The 23,167-nt window shown below is 41.2% G+C and overlaps 1 protein-coding gene across 1 annotated transcript in view; it reads right to left on the bottom strand.

Annotated features, from left to right (window-relative positions):
• Positions 1 to 23,167, bottom strand: part of Abca13 (ATP binding cassette subfamily A member 13) — a 395,665-nt gene that overhangs the window by 148,437 nt on the left and 224,061 nt on the right. The window contains 2 exon segments of the mRNA XM_038325545.1: positions 971 to 1,054; positions 9,590 to 9,860. Of these exon segments, the coding sequence (XP_038181473.1) occupies positions 971 to 1,054; positions 9,590 to 9,860 (355 nt within the window).

Here is a 23,167-nt window from a genome sequence, read left to right as displayed (position 1 = left end):
GCTCAGGAGGTCAAAGTTAGACTCAGCTACATGTTAAGTTTGAGGTCAGCCTGGGATATTTGAGATTCCAAATCAGAAGTGAAATAACAATATAATAATAATAACAATAATAATAATAACTAATATCTGAACATGTATGCATTGCCAGGTACCTTGACATACATTCCCAGCAAGCCTGTTATTATTCAATTTTCCCAAAATAGGTAAGCTAGATGAAGATTCCTACTATAGTAAGAAACCAAAACCTTCTAAGCTTAAATGGCATGTCTGTGGTGACTGCTGTGGGTAAGGGCAGTGACTACTCTTTCATTTTGATTACTACAGAAAAGCTGTTGTGTTTGCAGTTCCTGATTTGTATTACCCTACTAAATGAATCACAAAATGTGTGGCATGGACACATGGTAGAATATTATCCAGCCATAAAAAATTAAATCATGTAGCAATGCCAGTAGAACCACTTGTAAACAGTGAAATAAGCCAGACACAGAAAGAAAACCACCACATGTTCAGAATTTCTATGTGTGCATGTGTTACCTTTAACTTTAAAATGATATCTTAATATGTATAAGCTTTCTCTACAAAACAAATAATAGTTAACACATAATTCATGTTTAACTGCTATGCAAGACCTTTAAGCTATGAGTTTTCTCATGTCACATGAACACTACTATCTTTTACAGTCTTACCGAGCAAATGTCTATGAAGGTTAGAAAGGGATAATTAGGCAGTTTATTTCTGGCCATTCCATACAATGAGACCCATTAGAAAGACCCATTGGTGACTTTTGCTCCATGTAGTCTAATTTGGAACATGGACTACCCCATCCTAAAGGGAAGACCCAAAGCTGACTTTCGCTCCATGTAGCCTAATTTGGAACATGGACTACCCCATCCTAAAGGGAAGCAGCACTCCAGTCTCCTGCAATTCGGATGTTGGGATCTCTGCTGTGCAGAGGGTACCAGATACTTACAGCTGACCATCAGCACAGAAAGGATCCTTATCTCCAAACTTGCGCAGAAGCACGTGGGCGAGGTCCACGCCATGGCTTCCACTGCTGTTGATAGAGAGGAGACGAAGTACCATTAGGAAATCCCAAGGAGAGCAGTAACCCCTCACACTAGTCAAGCAGATTGGGCTAACACTTCCCAGAGCACCAGATAAAGCTAATTTCCCAGTGCTTTTGCAATCAAGGCCACAAGCAAGGATGGAACCAAGAAATGTCTTCAAGAACAGCTTTTGCATCCACACTTATGTATTTGGATGTGTTTCTAGTCAAAGCAAATTATTTTTTAGATATTTCCAATTAATTCTCTAAGCATTTCCACATATTTTCACGGGCTTAAAATCAAATTCTAAAGGCTTCCTAATATAATGCCATATTATGTTAATTTATTAAAATCAATAAAAGTATTTTCTCCACACTGGAGCTGGAGCTTGGCACAAATATTCATCCTATTACACAGCAATACAAAAACGCAATCTATATTTACATCCTTTGTCTTCCACATGTCCTTGAATCACACTTCCATAGGAAGAAGAATTGAACCTGGGTTTAAAGCCCACATTGAATGATGGTGTTTCGTTTGCTGGCCATAGGCCTCAAGTCTATTTATTACTTAAGATAAGTACAAGGTCACTGTTACTATACTGTCTTGCCAAAGATAGAATCAGCAGTAATACATTCATGTCATATTGAAGGAAGATACAGAAACAAACATTAGAAAAAAGCTGGTAAGTTTTTTACATCATCTGTAATAAATGTCTGGAGGTGAAGAAATATAAAAACAAGGATAGGTCAAACTTCTTAAAATTGTAATAATTTTTAGTGGGATATATTTCAGTGGATTAAAGTTCAGAATTGGAAATTTTCTAAAATATAGAAGACTTGTAAGAAGGCAGATAATATACAGATACAGTTGGTTAGAATGTCAGGGAATACACTGGAGAAAGTTAATAGTCTAAATAAATAAAGTTAAAAAGATCTCTAGTTTCAGTAGCAAGGGGACATGGTGACTTGTACAGAGCAGAACAAAATAGAAGTTCAAAGTCCTCCACCTTGGAATGATTAGCTGGTTTGTGGAGTTCATTCCTCCCAGGGACAGGGAGGACAGCAGTTGATGGTGACCAAGCCAGGGCTTAAGACAGAAGATCTCAGAAAAACTGTTCTGCCCTTCCAATGACACACATTTTAGTTGATGAAAAAGAGGAGAAAAGGCTTGCAACAGCTAGAGCATCAGCAGAAGAGGAGGTGTAGAAAACCCTTTCTTCTCACTCAACCAGAGTAGTGGGAGGATTGCCAGTTTCAAATTTAATTTAATTTATAACATTTATTGTTTAGGGAGTCTCATAAACCATGAGTAGACAATTTATGGGAATCAATTCTCTACTTCCATGATGCGGGTTCTGAAGACCAAAATCAAGTCATCTAGCTTGGTAGCAAGTGTCTTTACCCACTAAGTTATCTTGCTGGCCCTGTGAGATTCCAGTCTTCAAAAGACTCCTATTATAGTAAATCAGTTGCTGGCCACCCTAGACCTTCCTTGTATAACACGCTGTGGGAACCAGAGCGAACACAATAGGACTCCGCACTAGAACCTGGCCAGCAGGACACTTCTGAAGAGCAGGGGAGAAACAGACCAAGGTAGAAATCCAACTGAAGCCAGAGTCAAAGCAGGTACCAGACACTGAGAAGGCCCAGGGCTGAAACCAGCATTTACAACCTGACCTGTGAAGCATCTCTCACTAACAGAACCATGTAAAACACCATCCAGAGCTGTGACCATCATTTCAATCAATACAATCACACACACACACACACACACACACACACACACATCAATGTGTGTGTGACATCTGTGCTACAACCTGTAAAAGAAGACACAAGATACAGCTGACACCCAAGGGAATCAAAAGAGTCAAAATTAGATCCAGCAGCCAGGAGGGTAACTATATTTACTCTAAGGCCTTAGATCTGTCTCGTCCTTTCCCATTTTTTCTTTATTTGATATATTTAATATCCGGTATGTATTTAGAGGGCCACCTGTGCTCTTCACCGTTTCTGTTCCCTTTACTTTTCCCTGTCTTCCTTCCTTCCTTTTTTCCTTCTCTTTCTTCCTTCCTTTTTCTTCCTTTTCCCCCTTTTTGATCCCTTTTGATAGGCTTTCCCAAAAGATAAAGTTTCTCTGGTTTGAGGGGAAAGGAGTCCCTCTACCTTACATTCCTAAGAGCTGGGATGGTTGCGGTTGTCTGCAACCCTTCCCATCTTTCTCCTCTCATTATACCTTCATCCTGAGACGCCTCATTTCCCTCACTGTTCTTACTGTAGTTTTTTTGTTTGTTTGTTTGTTTTTGGTTTTTCGAGATAGGGTTTCTCTGCAGCTTTTTTTTAAGAGCCCGTCCTGGAACTAGCTCTTGTAGACCAGGCTGGCCTCGAACTCACAGAGATCCGCCTGCCTCTGCCTCCCGAGTGCTGGGATTAAAGGCGTGCACCACCACCGCCCGGCTTTTCTTACTGTAGTTTACGCCCTGTGTTTTTTCCCATACTAACCACTTGTCTTACTCTGCTTTTCTTCTTTCCCACATACACCCGGAACTAATATCTAGTAGACACTCCACTACAGCTGTTCCTTTCCTTCATACAATGGTTCAATTGAAAGGACAATTTCTCCTTAATTGACTTTTGTTGTATTTTTACACGAGGGCATACTGGGTACGAATCCTGGTGCCACAAGCATGTGGGTTGAGGACAGAGTAATTGAGATAGATCCTCAGCCCGAGGAAGAGAAACAATACATCAGGTATACTACAAATCATTCCCACAAGAACACTAAAGACATATCCACTGAAAGAATATGGTTGATTTCTTTTATCTTACCAACAGCCTTTTCTCAGATGTATAGTTACAAAGAAAAAACTAAGTACATGAATATTCAAAGAATTTTTAGCATTATTACTCCTCAAAACATTATTGATCCCACACAGTAATGCTATCCAATAAGGGTGCGTTTGATAAAATCCTAGATAAAGAATCTAAAAGAATGATTATAAGTATGTTCAAAGAAATCTAATAGGACACAAACACATAAAAGCATACAAGAAGAACACAAGCATGAGATAAGGATGTCAATATGGAAGTATATAAAAGTAAATTTCATGGGGAAAAAGCAAACTTATTGAAAAAATAAGCTGAAATGGAAATGTCAACTATAATGAGTCCAATGAAATTCCTGTGGAAAGCCTCACAGAGTGGACTGAGGAGAAGAGATACTGTCACAGATTGAAGACAAAGTAGAAGAAATGGAACATTTAGACAAACACACAGATAATTAATAAGGTAGAAACAGAACATGGGATTTGAGGGCACAATACAAAGATCACACATAAGAATCACAGGTGGGCTTAACACTCTGAAAGACAAAATACACAAACTTATATTATTATATTCAGCAAAGCTACCTGTACCAATTGAAGATTTTAAAAAATATATTCCATAATAAATAGAAACTAGAAGAATCCGTGGCCACTAAGGAAGTCCTACAAATGATACTTGAAGAACTCTTTCACAGTCAAGGAAAAGATGGACACATCCATGAGGCCACAAGGATTTTGTTAACCATGAGGCTCCATCTATTTGCTATCTCCAACACATGTAACTCAACCTCAAAGACCTCAAGGTAAAAATAAAATAAAAGTGAAAAAGAAATTCTAAGGCCATAGAACAATAAAGCAAACAAGGGTCCTGTTCATATGTGGCAAAATAAAAATTAGTCATAAAGTAAGTTCATACTGACTAAAGAAACAATCCAGCAAAAGGTTATTTCAATTCTAAATGAATATGCAATGAACACACACAATTTCATAAAACAAACACTGGATGTAAAGACGCAGATTAATACCAGCAACTTTAATATTCAATTCTCACCAACATATGGTTCACCTTATCTATAGAGAAACATGAGCTAAGAGGCATCATAGATCAAACAACAGAGCAGACATTTATAGAATATCTCATGCAAATGCTGAGAATAAACACCATAAGCAATATATAGAACTTTCCATGAAGTAGATCATAACACAAAGTAAGATCTAATGAATAAAAATCAAGAAACAAAAACAATTAGGTAAAACAACAGCAACAGCAAAGAAATCCACAGAAAATGCACAAACTCATAGGATTAAACAGCACACTATTTAATTAATAATTCATTGGAGAAATCAATAAGAAAACTAGTCCTATCATTGAATGAAACTGAAAATACAACATAGCAAAACCCAAAATAAACTGAAAATAAAGCTTAGATCTACAGATGCCTGCTTTAAAAAATCAGAGAGGGAGAAAACAAGGGTGACTTCAGTTGCCAGCACCCATTGTGGATCTCCAAGGAGTCTGCGGGACAAATGGAGTTTCCAAAGGGCAACATGGGGGCATAAAAGGAGTCCAAAGTGTCCTCAGTAGCTCTAAACATATAAGAAGAAAATCCACGTCTTATGGAACGGTGCTCTTAAAGACTGGACCCAAGAAATTAGAAAGAAAGATGGCAGAACATCATTCATACACAGCAAATCCCTTCACTGCTATGTCTCAGTTAGCAGGTTGTGAGCACAAAGATCATATCCAATGAGCCATGGGCTGCCAGTGCCAACAACAGGTATTGTGCATCGTCATGGAGTTCCCACAGAAACAGGTCAATACTGAATAGGGCTGGTCCTGGTCTGCCAGCCAGCTTCTAGCATCAAGTCACTGTACTGTGACCGGTGCTGCTTGTCCTGCTGGGAGACGGAAAGGGCAGGAAAGCTGCCCACATCCTACCAGCACAGCAGTCATGCTAGGTGAGCTGTGGTGAGAGAGGCACTGAAGACAGGGTAGTGTGCAGGGGCCTGGAGCTCCCACGGAAACATGTCCTAACTGAATAAGGCTGGTCTTAGGTCCACCGCCTGGTACCACAGCATGGAGTCACTGTGGCTGCAGCCCATGCTACTCACCTTGCTGGGAGACCCCAAGTAAAGAGCAGTAGCCTATAAGCACAAAGGTCAAGACCAGAAAGCCTCAGGACAACAGGCATTGAGGGCAGGGAAGTATGTAGCAGCCAGGAGCTCACACAGAACCTTTCCAATGATGTGTTGCAATGAATATCTGCATGTAAAGCTGATTGGGCCACCTGAGGCCATGTTGATGTTCTTGTTCTGTGCTACTGTCGAGAGCTATGATGGTGTTCATGGTCTTTATCACTACTAGAGACCATGCTGAGGTCAGTGGCACTTGGTGATACTGGAGACCATGTATAATCCATGCTCTTGCTGATAGTAAAGGCAAGGAATCCACTTTTGACATGATATTGGTGACTGCAGACTCGCAGTTGAGAAATAAGACATAGAAAGCCTAAGTGACAACCCTTATCTCCACCCCACCCCTCACAAAAGTAATAGCTTAGTCAGAAAGTCATGGAATAGAACTCTTAAAAATTAGGATAAGGATCTGAAGTGTAGCTCTCCACAACTGATGACTTCTGGCTGGGTTCAAAAGACTCTGTTTTCATTAAGGAGCTGACCACTGAGAATTTGACCATAATCCAGTGAGTAAAGGCTATTGGTAATGAACCTACAGTGAATATTATACTAAACAGAGAAAACCCTGAAAGTATTCCAGCTAAAATTAGGAATATGAAAGGGGTGCTTATTTTGTCTACTATTATTTAATATAGTACTTGAAGATTTAGCTAAAGTAGTCTGGAAAGAGAAGTAAATACAGAAATAAAATTACAAAAGGAAGAAATCAAAGTAACCTTACTATGCAGATGATATGATTTGGTATATAAGAAACCCTGAGAACTCACCCAGGAAACTCTTAGCGCTCATAATACTTTTGACAAGTAGTAGGCAGACTCAGAATTAATATACAAAAATCAGCAGGCACCTTATATGTCAATGGCAAACATACTAAGAAATAAATTATAAAATCAATGTCATTTACATTTCTCAAAATAACAGAAAAACAAACAAAAACTTGGTTTTAAAACTAACCAAGGAAGTAAAAGACCTTTACAATGAAAAGAGTAAAGCACTAAAGAAAAATATTCAAGAAGATACTAGAAGGAAGGAACTTCCACTCTCGTGAAGAATTAATACTGGAGAAATGGTCATCCTATTAAAATAAATCTACAGATTCAATACAATCACCCTTGAAATTCTTATACCAGTCACAAAAATAGAAAAAAAGAGTAAATATGAAAATCATATAGAATCATAAAAAAATACTGTGGTAAAGGAGAAATTTAGAGTTCTCACCATACCTGATATCAAGTTATATTCCTGAGCCATAGGTACAAAATCAGTGCATTATTGAACAAAATCAGTCATGATAGAATAAAGGACAACCAGATAGAGTAAAAGACAAAGACAAAAGCCCACAAAGGTATCAGCATTTGATTTTGGCCAGGATGCCAATAAAACATTCAACATAAATTCAAGGAAACACAGCCTCTTCAACAGATGGTTTTAAAAAAACTGGGTATTCACATATAGAAGAATAAAACTGTGTATCTATTACTTACCTGGTAAATATTACTCTAAACTCACCAAGGATCTTAATGTAAGACCAGAAACTCTCAAACTGTTAGGGAGAGATAAGTAGGAAGTCTTCAAGACCCAAGCATAGACAAGAACTTTCTGAAAAGAACTCTGATAGCTCAGGAAACAGTGTCAACAATGTATAAACAGGGTTTCATGGCTCTGCACAGAAAAAGAAATGGAGCTTAAAGAACAGGAAAGAATGCTGCCTGGCTCTTCATTTGATAGAGGACTGATAGCTACCCTATATAAAGAAGTCAAAAGACTAAATATATGTATTAATGGCATGGGCAGACCGTTCTTTAAAGATGAAATCTGAATGATTAATAGACATGAAAAAATTGTTCAACTTTGCAAACCATCAGAGAAGTACAAATTGTTACCAAGATGCCATTTTACCACAGTCAGAATGACTGTCATTAAGAAAATGACAACAAATGCTGGCCAGGTTTAAACACTGATGGTAGGAATGTAAACTAGTCCATCCACTTTGGAAATCAGCATAGAGGTTATTCAGAAATATTAAGAATGAGGGCTCAACCTTATACAAACAACTAAAGTAACTGAGGAAAGTTGTGAGCAGAAAGGTGGCCTTCTCCAGAGAAAAGCATACCAATTGGTTGTCCAGTCCCTGTCAGCCCTGAAAGTCTACATACAAGTAACATTAAATGCACTGAACAGGTTGTATTTAGGAATACATAGGTGTATACATACACATGTATGCATGCAGTAAAAATAAAAGAGTCCGTGGATGTGAAAGAGAGCAGGGACAGTATATGGGAGAGTTTGGAGGCAGGAAAGAGAAGGGAGAAATGGAATCATGGTTTCCAAAATAAAAAAAAAAATTAAACTGTTGCGAAATAATAAAAAGAAGACACATGGAGCCAATTTGCCCTATTTCCAGAGAAACTGCAGTGACCGTTTGTAAAACACAAAGCTGACTTATGTTTAAAATAAATGAAAACTCATTGAAAAAAATAAATAAATGGATCAGTCAGTTCAATCTCTTTGGGGTTTATTTGAAGATCTCCAACTTAAAATATCACAGAGCTGTTTGCCCATCATTATTTATTGCAAACCATTCACTGTGGCCCCGACCTCAGAGGCTGAGCAATGGAGGAGGGGAGAAAATGCAGTATTTATCCAGAGCTGAGGTACGGAGGCATTTAGAAGGGGGTCCCAGTGGAAGGCCATCAGTTCATGTGGGCTCCCCCACGAGGGGTGACCCCTGGGCCTCGATTAATCATGTAGAAAATGGAGTGTGACAAGGGAGTTAAAGATGACTCTAAAGAGAAAACAGACAAGCTGAGGTAAAGATGATGCACAATTTTCTGTCCTTCTGTCTCAACTACAAACTAGGCACCCTGAGAAAATTCTGTATAGATTAACAAATTCCTCCCAATGTTTTACCAGCAAATCTGCCTGGCAGCCCTGAAAATGCTAATGATTCTGATCCCATTCAGCTTGGGCAATCCAGTGTCTAGCTGGGAGGGATGCAATTGGAAGCCTTTGTCATGAAAAGAACTGTGGAGGGCTTGGTATAATATACAACATACATAGTTTCCTAAAATGCTCAACTATTGGGAATACACCTAGCCCTCTATTTCTTTCTAAGGGTCAGGCTGCTGGGGAGTGTCAGCCCCTTTGCCTCATGTCCTCTTTCATGGGGGATGCTTGGCTGCTGTGAGGAGCCAATCAGTGATTGATCCAGGCCTGTCCATCAGCTACTGTAAGTCAGCCCTCAAAAGAACCTCTTAGATTATTCTTGTGTATTCTGACTTCAGAAATAATGTAAGCATTGATATGAGAGGGAGAGGGACTAGGGACCAAAGCCAGGGACTTGGCCAGGCAGGGAAAGTCCTCAGCTTGTGAGTTATCCCCCATACTCCTTATATGAGAACTTTTATCTGGTGTTAGAAAAACAGAAGAAATTGTTGTCGTTGCTGTTTGGCATCATCAGCTCGGGACTGTACACCCACACAGTCATAAAGTCGCTTCCAAAACACAGCAAGGAGTCTCTTACCTGAAAAAGTAAGTTTCTGCAGTCCCATAATGCCCAGGCGTCAGTTTGAGAGGTGGGTACGTGATAGCCAGAGGCTGCACCATGAACAAGCCCATGGCCAAGGCCACGAAGAGCACCGGCAGTAGCAGGTCTGAGGTGGTGCTTTTCCAGGCTCGTAGCGTGTGCCGTAGCCGCTTCCTCAGGAGTGCCACCGCCTGTCCCAGAAGCAGCTGGAAACCCCCTATGGGCTCAGACAGGGCCCATACAGGTGGAGTCCTCACAGGAGAGGCACCTGTAGGGGATAAAAGATGGACGGGGTGAGTGGGATGCAGACGGATGGGCTCCTTGCTCTTACCTGGTTCTGATGAGTCTCCATTTAACCTGTAGGGACCCTGGGCCACCTCTTGGGTGTCCTCACACTACAGGATAGCTTCTCTATCCAGACAACCACATCTGGGCTTCTTGGATTCCTGTTCTGGAGACTATACTATGACTAGAGACACTAAACACAGGGACCAAGGACTTCTGTGCTCCCTCTGACGTTGCCTCTGAATGGGGGACAGCGTAAAGACCTCCTCCAGTGTACCTGGAAGTTGAAATGAAACCTGAAGAATGGTGAATTCTGAGGCATCAAAGACAGAAAAGGGGCAAGAGATTCTGGGAGTCCAATCACTCTGAGCTGGTTAAGAAAAACAGAGCTGAAGAGCTGATCTCTCTTTAGCACCCATTCGCCACCCTCCATCTCTCCTATCTTCTTCTACCCTTAATTTGGGTCTTTCCTGGGAATGTTGAAGATTGTGTGCACATGTTGGGAAACAAAAAGAACCATAGCACCTGCTCTTCCTGTGCTTTCCGCCTTCACCTGCAGAGAAGAGAGCTGTTCTCCATCCTGAGGCAGGGCCTCTGCTCCAGGGACAGATGCCAAACGTTCCATGCCCTTATTAATCCTGTCCCTCCATCCTTCCTCTGTGGAGAGCCTCCAGGGCCATATAAGAATCTGAAAGGATGTTTGGGCTGTGAACCAGTGCCATGCAGGTCATCTATAAGCATCCCTCAATGGTGAGTATCTGCAGGCATTATATCTCCACTGCACACCTACCCCGGAATAGTAGAATTATTAGTCCAGACATGTAGCTCAAACAAAGCTGTCAGAGACCAAAAGTGAAGCAAACGCAGGGCAGAGGCTTCAACCTGGTCCTGTGGGAAGGATGAGTTTGCTCAATCACCTCCCTCCCCAGGAGCAACTTTTCCCAATGCCTAAGGTTCTCCAGCAAAACAAACCCAGTACAAAGCATTTTGCAGTAAAAGTAATGACATCAGAGAACAGCTGTAGGAACTGATTGTCCTGTTCACAAGCGCCAGAGTAAAAGGCAGTTTGTAAAAGAACAGCAAATTAGCTCTACGATAAAACAGAACAGGAGCCACTTTTGAAAGCTCAATTATTTGCGATAGTGTTAAGATGGGAGCCGGGGCATAGCGGTGTGACACTGCATGTCTGTATTACTCCTTTGTTTGTCTAAGGCACTCAGTGATGACCCTGTCTATGGCAGATATTAGATACGCGATTTTGTATTACTCCTTTGTTTGTCTAAGGCACTCAGTGATGACCCTGTCTATGGCAGATATTAGGTACGCGATTTCTGTCCAACAACACATAACAAGGGTTGGGATGAACACATAAAGAAATAAAGCAATGCAGTGGAGCACGGTGCTGGGATTCAGATAGGGAAACCTTACAGGGTAGAAAGGAGAGAGTTCAGAGAGTTTGTAAGCAGAGAGCCAAAGCAGGAGATGCGGATCACCACGGTTTATGACATAATCATTCCGCTGTAGCATGACACAGGGTACTCTTGTAGCATCTGGCAGGGCAGGAAGTGAACAGTGGTCAGAAAGGAAGGCTAGGACAGTCCTATACCCAGCTCTCAAGATGCCTCCATCACCCCCTTGGTTAGACCTGCGCATCATACTGTTCAGGCAGGCTATAAGGAGTAGAAGATAAACATCAGATTTATCTGGAAACTTTAAAAATGCCAGTATCCTGGCACTATTTCAGAAAGCCAAGTCTCAGACAAACAAATGTGCTCATCCTGACCTCCCTGCTGCTGAGTCCGGCTGTGGTGATATTTAATGCATTGTCAATGGTGGCCCAGATGCGGCTTGTCATAAAACGCTTACCTCGGCCAATACAGGGACATTAGTGCTATAAAAGGGAACTAAGCATGATGCTGTCACTTCGGTGATGCTGCATAATACTTGCACTGTGCCTGCAGTTGGACTAGGACAGCTACACCCATGAGCCAACTAGAGATCGAAGTCCTGGGTGGCTTGTTCTGCTTTGCTTCAAAGGGTACTGAAGGGCCCCGGGCAGGTCCTGTGACTTTTCCATCTCTAACGTCATCACACCCCACAAATGGACCTTTCTGCAGCATCTTTTGATATCATATCTGACCACCCAGACTTACAAAGTAAGCACCTTCTCATGCGTGTGTACAGAAGGCAAAAAATGTTAAATGTTGCTTGTATAGGAGCAAAGAGCATGTCTACTCAGGAAGTTTTCCCTGGTGATGAAATGAGTGTGGAAGTCGAGATGGGGAAATATGGGGAGATAGGGTGCAGGTTGCCAGTGCCCTCAGTTCTTAAAGAATATTGGGCACAACATAGTATGCTAAGCTATGTGGGAATCCACTGTTACCTACCTTCGTACTGTGTGACTTTTGAAAAGCTACACAACCTCTCTGAATGTCATCTCCTCAATTATACAAGAGAGTTTTAAAATAATTTCCCTCCACATAATGAGGTTTATTAGGATATTTATGACACTATCAAAGCAGGCCCTGTGTTGACTTCTAATTACAGTAAATATCCATCAGACAGTATCAGGAAGTCTGTGGAAGAAAGGTGTGCCTCCTGTCAGGGAGAATACTCTACTTTCCATACAAGTTAATTGGATGTAAATGAGAAAAATAAGAGGCTAAGATACTTTATAGTTATGAATCAACCGCCATTCAAATATTCATGGCTAAACTTATAAAAGCATTCATATGAATAATTTAACAGACAAAATTAAAAATGCTGGATCAAATTGTTATGAATTGTCTTATTTGACTTATGAGTGCAATTATATACAAGGACTCCAGTTACATCTACAATTATGTATTCCCCATTTACTCAGACCATCAAACTGCTTATGGAATATGTCCAAAGACATTTTTTTGAACGGTGATGAGATGACTGTAACTCTTCAAATGTCAGCACCTGGTAGAGAGCTGAGCTGAAACTGGGGACTTCATGTCTGATGCTCACATCACCTACAACCCTGACATTCCAGAGACTTAGGATGGATGTGTCACGAGTATTATGTTTTCATGTTAATAAAAGTGAGTGCTCGAAACAAAATACTCATAATGCATCTGATTATGCTGTTCATGAAAAATTAGAAATAATCAGCTGATCTATATTGTAAAGGAGGCAGTAATTTTGGCTCCTCAACTCATCTAAGTGACAGAGATTGCAGATAATGTTAGCCTCTAACATTATTGAGTGTTCAATAAAGGGTCTGATGGCACATTCCTGGTGCAAGGACAGATCTGGAAAACCACTGATGTGAGATAAACATAGGTCTTCTTGAATTTTCTCATTTCCAGTTCTAGAGCTGTGTTGATTCAAACCTGGAAACCCACCAAGTATGTGAAGTCAGGTGACTCATTAGACCTTACACAAATCAGTGGCAGGAAACTGGAAACAACTTAGTGTCCAACACACAGGGGACTAATTGACAAGTCCCAATGTAGGTTGAGTGCCTCTTACTGTAAATGTTTGGGCCTGGCAAGAAGCCTTTGAGGTTTCAGATGTTCTTCAGTTTGGGGGTACTGATTTATGTGAAAAGGGAATGGGCCCCCAAGTCCAAATACCAAACCCATTCACACTTCACATTATTCTCATCTGCATCACCAGAAGATAATCCCACACGATCCTTTCAGTATGTCTTGATTCTGTCTGAGGCTCCCATACGAGACCAAATAGAGAAATTTCCACTTGTGACCTCTGGTCGGTACTGCTGTGGGATAACGCTCTTGTACACTGTAATTAGTTTAATAAAACATTGATTGGCCAGTAGCCAGGCAGGAAGTACAGGCAGAGTGACAAGACTAAGAGAAATCTGGGAAAAGGAAGGGCAGAAAGTCACCAGCCAGTTGCAGAGGAATCAAGATGAAAATGCCTTACTGAAAAAAGGGTACCAAGCCATGTGGCTAAATATAGACCAGAATTATAAATAATTAAGTTGTAAGATATAGCTAATAGTAAGCCTAAGTTGACTGGCCAAACAGTTTATAATTAACATAAGCCTCTGTGTGTTTCTTTGGGACTGAATGCCTGGCAGACCAGGCGGGACGGAAACTTCCATCTACACAGTATTCAGAGAGTTGAGACTTGAGAGCAGTATGGATTTGGATCAGGACACTGAACATGTACAACAGTGGAACACATTACATACTAAATACTTAGTGTACAGAAGCTATTTTTTTCAAGTCTATAAATGAACAAAGCAATCGAAATGGAATTACATTATATTTTGAAAGAAAATATTTACACAGAGACCCGGAAGAGAGTTCCATTAAAAGGGTGGGAGGGGATGCAACCCTGCAGCATCAGCAGTGTGCATGGCCCATAGCAGCACACATTACCCAAGACAAGAAGCATCAAGACTTGTGCTTATGGAAAAATTCATTCAGCATGAAATGTCGCAAAATATCCCATGTGGAATAAATGAAATCCTTTAAGTATACCAATACTAAACAAGAAAAACTAAAATTTTAGTGTGGTTACTTTCAGTGAAAAGTTGTCTTTTAATAAATAATTACGTATTCTATAAACTACTTGATGAAATAGAGGTTTTTAATGTCTGAGCCCTTTTTAACCTACATGCAAGTTACGATTTATGTGTTAAGACTGTAGCTACTTGCATTTTCTTCTTCACGGTTTTCTGGATTATTTCAAAACTGAATGTTCATCTTGTTATCCATAATCATTTTCAAAAAATGATATACAGGTTCAGGAAGCAAAGTACAGTTTCATGAGACACAAACAAGAAAATTCTCTGTTCATTTAATTACAGCACATCAACTTGAGGTGGATATTTAGGATTTCATAGTAAAGGCTGGATGTGGGGACTAATGCCTCTAAGCCAGATGATTGGATGCTGAGTGAGAAGGATCATTAGTTTGAGGTCACTGAGAAAGACTTTGTCTCAAATCTCACTTGTAGTTTCCAAACCTGGGTTTTCTGTGTGCTCTGAACAAATCAGAAGGTCTAGGAAAGTAGTTCAGTGGTAGAGTATGTCTCCAGAATATGAAAATCCATCGGTTCAATTCTCAGCACCCCCAGAAAACCACATGCCAGCCAGTGTTTCATATATTTATAATTGAATCTGATAGAGATGATAGTATGAAATAAATCAAAATGAGAAATAAAATATAGTCTTTATTTCTGTTGTATTCTGTTGTAGGACTTTGCTCTAAGTACATAAATAAAGGTCTCAAGGGACTTGGAGTCAGATACACAAACGGAACAGCCCAGCAGAGCACAGGCTCGCGGGCACCTTCTCCACAGAGGCCGTCAGTGCCAGGGCTGTTGTCTGACAGTACAGGAAGGGTGAGAAGACTAGGAATACTGTTCCATAAACTGAAGGAAACCTGTGACACGGATAGAACTGAACTAATCTGCTGAGGGAAGCATGATGTTATTCTCTACTGCAAACCGGACATGACCCTGGACATCATAGACATGAAAAGGCATAAATGACTAACTGTTCACCAACCAATCCAGTGTGATGAATCTACTGAGCCTCAGGGGAAGCTCAGACAGATGTATGTTTCTTTGAGGAATAAGTATTACTAAAATAACTAGATTGCTTAGGATGGCTTTGAATTCCATAAATGCCCCATAGAAGCACATGACCTAGCCAGCTGTCAGCATGCCTGACTTCCGGTGTGGCTCATCTGAACTCTCTGCACATTGGCGGCAGGTATTGTTCCCTCAGTTTCTTAATTTATAAAATAAAAGCCTAGATTAGCTCGTCTTCAGCCTTTGTTCTGCTTTTAAAAATACTTTTAATAGTGTGACAGTTGCCCAAATCATAACTAAATTGTCTTATACTCACTATTTATGTTTTCCCGAGAACTAAACAACCAAACTAAGGGTCTTCTTCTTAGGGAAGAATAGAGGAAAAGAGAAGAAATAGGAATCCCAAACCAGAATGGAAATAAAAACCAAAAAAGGGACAATATTTTGTGGCCCTTACATAGCTACTCATCAGCATAAGTCTCAAATACAACTATTTCATAAATATTAATATAGTAATATGTATAACCTCGATCTATAACTTTGGCTAATTACCTTTTTCAACACCTATTGATGATGTTTAAGTCTTTGAAAGATGATCTAAGAAGAGACTGCATTTATCTAAATCATTTCATGGGTGATTTCACAACACAGTCTTACCAAACATTTCTGGAACTTTATCTGCTTATCTGTGCTAATTACCATATTGCTTTTATAATGCTATTTTTCTTAAAATGTCAGAAACCGGGTGACTAGGTAAGTTAGCGGTTTTCTCTATGCCATGCCACCGGTCTCCAGTTGCCGCACAGCGGTCATTTCGCAAAGGAACTCTTTCAAAACTACACTTGATTAAGATATCTACTTCCCTGCCTCCGTATCCACCCTTCCTCCATCCCAACCATCCCATCCTCCCCTTCTCACTTTTATCTCCTCATCACCCCTTACCTCCACCCTACCCCCACCCCCAAGTTCTCAATTTTTGCCTGGCAAAAATTGTCTACTTCCAATATCCAGGAGGATAACTATATGCTTTTCTTTGGGTTCACCTTCTTATTTAGCATCTCTAGGATCAGGAATTATAGGCTCAATGTCCTTTATTTATGGCTAGAATCCACTTATGAGTGAGTACATACTATATTCATCCTCTTGGGTCTGGGTTACCTCACTCAGGATAGTGTTTTCTATTTCCATCCATTTGCATGCAAAATTCAAGATGTCATTGATTTTTACCACTGAGTAGTACTCTAATGTTTTTATATTCCGCACTTTCTTTATCCATTCTTCCATTGAGGGGCATCTAGGTTGTTTTCAGGTTCTGGCCATTACAAATAATGCTGCTATGAACATAGTTGAACAAATGCTTTTGTAGTATGATAGGGAATTTCTTGGGTATATTCCCAGGAGTGGTACTGCTGGATCCTGGGGTAGGTTGATCCCGAATTTCCTGAGAAACCACCACACTGATTTCCAAAGTGGTTGCACAAGTTTGCATTCCCACCAGCAATGGATGAGTGTACCCCTTACTCCACATCCTCTCCAGCAAAGGCTATCATTGGTGTTTTCGATTTTAGCCATTCTGACAGGTGTAAGATGGTATATTAAAGTTGTTTTGATTTACATTTCCCTGATTACTAAGGAGGTTGAGCATGACCTTAAGTGTCTTTTGGCCATTTGAACTTCTTCAATTGGGAATTCTCTGTTCAGATCAGTGCCCTATTTTTAATTGGGTTAATTAGCATTTTAAAGTCTAGTTTCATGAGTTCTTTATACATTTTGAAGATCAGACCTTTGTCTGTTGTGGGGTTGGTGAAGATCTTCTCCCAGCCAGTAGGTTGCCTTTTTTTCTTAATGACAGTGTCCTTTGCTTTACAGAAGCTTCTCAGGTTTAGGAGGTTCAATTTATTCAATGTTGCCCTTATTGTACGTGTTATTGGGGTTATACGTAGGAAGTGGTCCTCCATGTGTTGTAGACTACTTCCCACTTTCTCTTCTATCAGGTTCAGTGTGTTCAGATTAATATTGAGGTCTTTAATTTATTTGGACTTGAGTTTTGTACATGGTAATAGATATGGATCTATTTTCATTCTTCTACAGGTTGACATCCAGTTCTGCCAGCACCATTTGTTGAAGATGCTTTCTTTCTTCCATTGTATACTTTTAGCTCCTTTGTCGATGCAAGAGACTTGACTCTAGAGGGGTTCCCAAGTGTCCAAGGAGATGTCCCCAGCTATTTCCTTGGACAGCTGAGGAGAGGGAGCCTGAAATGGCCCTATCCTATAGCCATACTGATGAATATCTTGCATATCACCATAGAACCTTCATCTGGTGATGGATGGAGATAGAGACAGCGACCCACACTGGAGCACTGGACTGAGCTCCCAAGGTCCAAATGAGGAGCAGAAGGAGGGAGAACATGAGCAAGGAAGTCAGGACCACGAGGGGTGCACCCACCCACTGAGATGGTGGGGCTGATCTAACGGGAGCTCACCAAGGCCAGCTGAACTGGGACTGATGGAGCATGTGATCAAACCAGACTCTCTGAATGTGGCAGACAATGAGGGCTGACTGAGAAGCCAAGGACAATGGCACTGGGTTTTGATCCTACTGCTTGTACTGGCTTTGTGGGAGCCTAATCTGTTTGGATGCTCACCTTCCTAGACCTGGATGGAGGGGGGAGGACCTTGGACTTCCCACAGGAACCCTGACTGCTCTTTGGACTGGAGAGAGAAGGGGAGAGGATTGGGGGGAGGGGGACAGAAATGGGAAGGAGTGGAGGAGGTGGAAATTTTTAATAAAAAAATAAAAATAAAATAAAAATGAAAACTACACTTGTCTTAATAGCCCAAGTGTGGGAAGTGTTGGATCAGGATTTCACCATACAGCAAAGTCATCACTTATGAAATCCACACTTTTAATTCATTTAAAAGCTTCTAAATTCCCTCTGATAAAACCTGCTTGAACAGACAACAACTCATCCTTCACAAGACTAAAAATGCAGTTCCACAACTGGTGGTCACAGAAACACTGAAGGCCCCAACTTCCCTGCAATGCATCAAAGATGGATCCTCCACCCCACAATGGCCCCACTTGTGGTTCCCAAGCCTGGGCTCCCTGTGTGGTTTGAACTAGTTGTTAGGGAAATGGTATTATATGCCTTTTGCAGTATGCCAGTCATGGTTTCCATGTGGCTGTGTTCAAGCCCCGATTTTGATCATGCACAGAAAGCAGTATATTCTATAAATACAAGCATCCTGCTTCTTGTCCTCCAGCTGTAGCTTTCTCAGATCAGTGCCTTAAGTAAAAAAAAAAAAAAAAAAAAAAAAAAAAAAAAAAAAAAAAAAAATTCTGCTAATACAAATAGGACCTTTTGAGGAAGTATCTGAGACACACTGAGAGTCAATAAACGTAACTGGAAAGGAAAACAACAACAACAAAAATCCTCTCTGCTACTAAATTCTCTCTTCAGTCTGAGCTTTATGCTTATCCCCTTGCTTTTGCTATCATAGCCAAGTATCTTTGTCTGCATGGGCACTGAGGTCCTTGTAACTGAAAAGAGGAGACTGGGTTTATCTTATTCTCAGCTTTCAGCATACTCTCTACTCCAGTAGGATAGCAAACTCTGAAGAATGAGTGAACAAATGGACACTCATCAAAGGAGGATCCAGGATCCTTATCCATCACCTTCCTGAGCCAAGGCTTCCCTTTCTCCTAGATTCATTATTCTCCCACCTATGTATCTCTTCCAATCCTCTTGATTCCTTCTCTGCACTGGCAATCTTGCTTACTGGGTCCATTCACAGCATATCACACTGTGACTGTTTGAGTCTTTCATGTGAACAATGTGCTATAAGTAGCAGGGCGCAAGGTTATTCAAGGGCCAATGTGTCACAATGTGTTAAGGCTGGCCTACATAAATATCATCTAAGTGTTAAAGACAGGCATTTTGAATTCAGCTGAGAACCGTGGAGAGTCTTGGGGACTTGAGTAAGGAGAAGGATAAAGAGCATATCAATAGAAGATGCCTTCAAGTCATCGACTGGTGCACCATTTCAAGGTAATTCCCTGTCTGTGATTTTTTAAAAAGCTAAGTATTTAACAAAGCAACATCATGCTTTTGTGCTATGGTCTAAAGAGATAAACACACATGCTGACAACATCCCTTGGCACTTCTGTTTACTAGGGAAGAGGTAACTTTTAAGAAACTATGGAGAAGATGGAAAAAGGTACAAAACTCCAAGACCTATATTTCTCTCACACCCCAACTTGTATGTACTAAATGTGGGAAAACCCCTACACTATGAAATTTAAATTCACGCACAAATATATTCAAATTATTACATAAATTACTGCTGGGTTGTACACATATGCACTGAAACATCAATTAATTTCATGTTTAGACTTGGGATCTCATTTCTGTGACTCCTCTTTATCTATATGTAAATATTTTAAGATCTGAAATACTTCCATTCCCAAGTACTGATCAAGAAGCCAGGTCATGTGGTTCCAGTGAGGAAGTAAAAGTTCGAGAAGAAGAATTGATAAAACCCTTTTGGACAGGTTCATCACAGCTTCCTGTGGAGAGAAAGATGCCAGGAAAGGTTGCCCCAGGCTACTCTCATCCTGAATTATCCAAGAATGCCCCGCCACTACTTTGAGGCAATGGCTACACTTAAGATGAGCGAAGCACACCCTTGTCACATATTTCACACAAAGATGATATTCCAGCTCAGAAAATGAAGATTGGAACTATTCATCACCAGCCCCAGGAGCTTTTTATGGCAGCTCTGATCTGCATGGTGACAAGAATTACAGCTTCACACTCTTCCTACTTTCCCACTGCCCCTGATAGAAGTTGTTGCTTCCTGGCACCTGCCACCACCGATTATCCTGCCCAAGTCTATTTCAATTCCATTTTATTTTGGCAGCCTCTTTACTGCAGAGCACCCTGCTGTTAGCTCTCTGCTGGTTTTAACTAACGTAGAAAACAAACCTTCTTTGGCATGTATAATTGGCAGCAGCAATGCCCCCACCCCACCTTGCGTGCAGGGATTGAGAGTTTTGAAGTTCAAGGAAACGTGGACAAAGAGGAAAAGACAGCCCCGTGGATTTAACACCATGGTGAAGCTTGAGAGACACACATAGAATTTGGAGCAGCTCTTTGAAGAGGCAGTAGATTACAGCAGACTTGCCTGGGACAGGCTGTGCAAACAGGATTGTCTTCAAAAGCAAAGGAGAGAGGTTGCAGACCCTTCAAATTAATCACTGCCAAAATTGCTTTCCATCCGTAGAAGCGGTAGCAATTAGGAAGGAAATACAGAGGATTACATCTTGGGAGAAAAAAAAAAAGAGAGGGATTTTATGTAAAATGCTACTGACAAGCCATTGAGCTCAAAATTTAAATGTGATCTCAGATCTCAATGAGGGGATGAGGCTCCACGAAAATGACAGTAAAAAAGGAAGAAAAGAGAAAAGCCACGGCAATGAACGCCTTGTATAGAAAAGATAGCCGTTCGCCCCAGCTTCACTTTGCATTAGCTTTGTGAACTTTCACATCAACTTTAGACTTAAAGAGCACTAGAGAGCCATTCATGACACGGAACACAGGCCACTGAAATCAGAGGTAACAGGGATGATGGTTAACAAATGCCACAAGATGTGGTAGTACACACATCTCTAACCTTAGCACTCAGTCAGGAGGATGGAGTTTAACCTAGACTGCACAGTGAACAGAGTTGGGGGACAACTAAAGGGGGAAAAATAGGAGGAGGAGGAAGAAGAGGAGGAGGAGGAGGAGGAGGAGGAGGAGGAGGAGGAGGAGGAGGAGGTGGTGGTGGTGGTGGTGGTGGTGGTGGTGGTAAGCTGGAGGGAAGGTAAGTACCCAGAATCAAATTCTGTGAAAGTTACATGGAAGAATATTCTATTCTAATAAGCACCCGGGTGATTTTTCAACCTTCATTTAAAACTGTATTTTAGAAGACAGTAGCCATAGTGATGGCACATCTATGGGGTTGACACCATGCATTCTGAAATCCTAATGTGAACAAGATGAGGCTGTGTGGCCACAGCCACCTACACCCACCTATTCAGATAACACATCTGGTTCTAAGTCCTTCCCTCCATGCCCCACCATCTCATTCATCTGGCCAGTTAATCAAAAAGAATGCATTCCACAGCACATACAGTACTGGGAACACAACAGCAAATGAGAAGGTTCCAGGCTCTTCAGTCTCACAGTTGCAGTTTTTGAATGGGCAGTAGTGACATAAATACAGTATGTCACCATGCTGTGAGAGTCAGAGAGGACCACAGATCTTCTTAAAAAGTTTTCTGGCTAGTCTAGTGAGCAGGAGATGATTTACAGAATGAACAAACAACTCACACAAAGATCAGCTCGGAGCAGGCAGCAGCAGAGCCTGCAGGACCAGGAGGGGAGCAGGTCTGAAGACACTGAGCACAAAGGGGTAGCATGACATGCCCAAGAAATGGACATCTGTGTGTGAGAGAAGGAACTCTAGGGTGTGGTGTGTATCTTCTTAGGAGTGCATGGGCGGATTTTGAACCCGAGTAGATAAAAGTTACCAACAGTTTTAATCAAGAATGATGAGATCAAACAATTTAAAGGAAGCCTGACTGTGGCTGACAGACCGCTCCAGTCAGGATCCAGGGAAAACTGGACATGGGGAGTGAAAGAATGGTCGGTTCATGAAGAGCTCAGACACTCTTGTTTGCCCACTGGCTACGGTGATGGTATACTCCCATACCGTAAACAAGAAGAGAGAAAATAATGTATGGGCACACAGTGTGAGTTTGGACATTCACTGGTGCAGGCACCTTGGAGATGCGTAGATGGAACACTATGTAATGGGGACCAGAGAAGCATTCTGAGTGGCAGTGGTACAGGAGAGAAGTGGCCAAAGCTGAGCCAGCGGCCTGTGGGAATGCTGTCAAGAGGGGAAAGTGAGTATTTAGGAATGGCTAAGACAGAGCTGGATAGAAAATCCTGATGAAGAAAGCAGGCTGAGGAGGAATGATGTTCAGAGAGAAATTAAAGTGTAAGATCTTAGAGTCCAAAGACAATTCTCCCATAAGAGAGAGAGAGAGAGAGAGAGAGAGAGAGGTCACTATTGCCATGAATGAACAGGTGCTGCCCTAGGAAGCTGGTGACGTGGGGCACCAGGGAATGTAGAGCAGGCCTTCACAGTATGATGATGGGGAATAACAGAGACCTCAGCAGACACACGCAGGAGATGAGCTTGCCTAGGTACATTAGGCAGCTTGGGTTCAGAAAGCAAAGTGGACAGCTCAAAACATGGATATTCACTGTCTGTTCTAGAGGCAGGAAAGACAAGGCAATGCCCACAGGGCTGATGTTTTATGGGACGTCTCTCCTTGTCTTGTAGATAGTATTTTGTCCCAGTGTCTTTGCCCTCTGTTTTTATTAAATTCCATTTGCATCCTTTTGTATATTTTGGCTTCATCATCTCATGCATGGTACCAGTTACACTGGGTGAGCATCTGCCTGTATGACTTCATTTAATTGTAACTATAATCAATTGTGTTCAGCATCTTGCATCCAGGACCAGGACTGGACATGGACATATGAATTGTGATGCAATTTAGCTGAGCTCACAATAGCATCATACTGTTGGAAAATGACATAGACTGGAACCGGAATTTGTTGTTTCAAAAAGAGCATGAAGACCTCTGGAGGTGTGGTGTGTGAACCAAAAGCACCTCGTGAGAGCTTGTTACAAAGAC

This window comes from Arvicola amphibius, chromosome 1 (assembly GCF_903992535.2).
Source record: "Arvicola amphibius chromosome 1, mArvAmp1.2, whole genome shotgun sequence".
NCBI classification, from domain to species: Eukaryota; Metazoa; Chordata; class Mammalia; order Rodentia; family Cricetidae; genus Arvicola; species Arvicola amphibius.
This window is presented reverse-complemented; position numbering and strand designations above follow the sequence as displayed.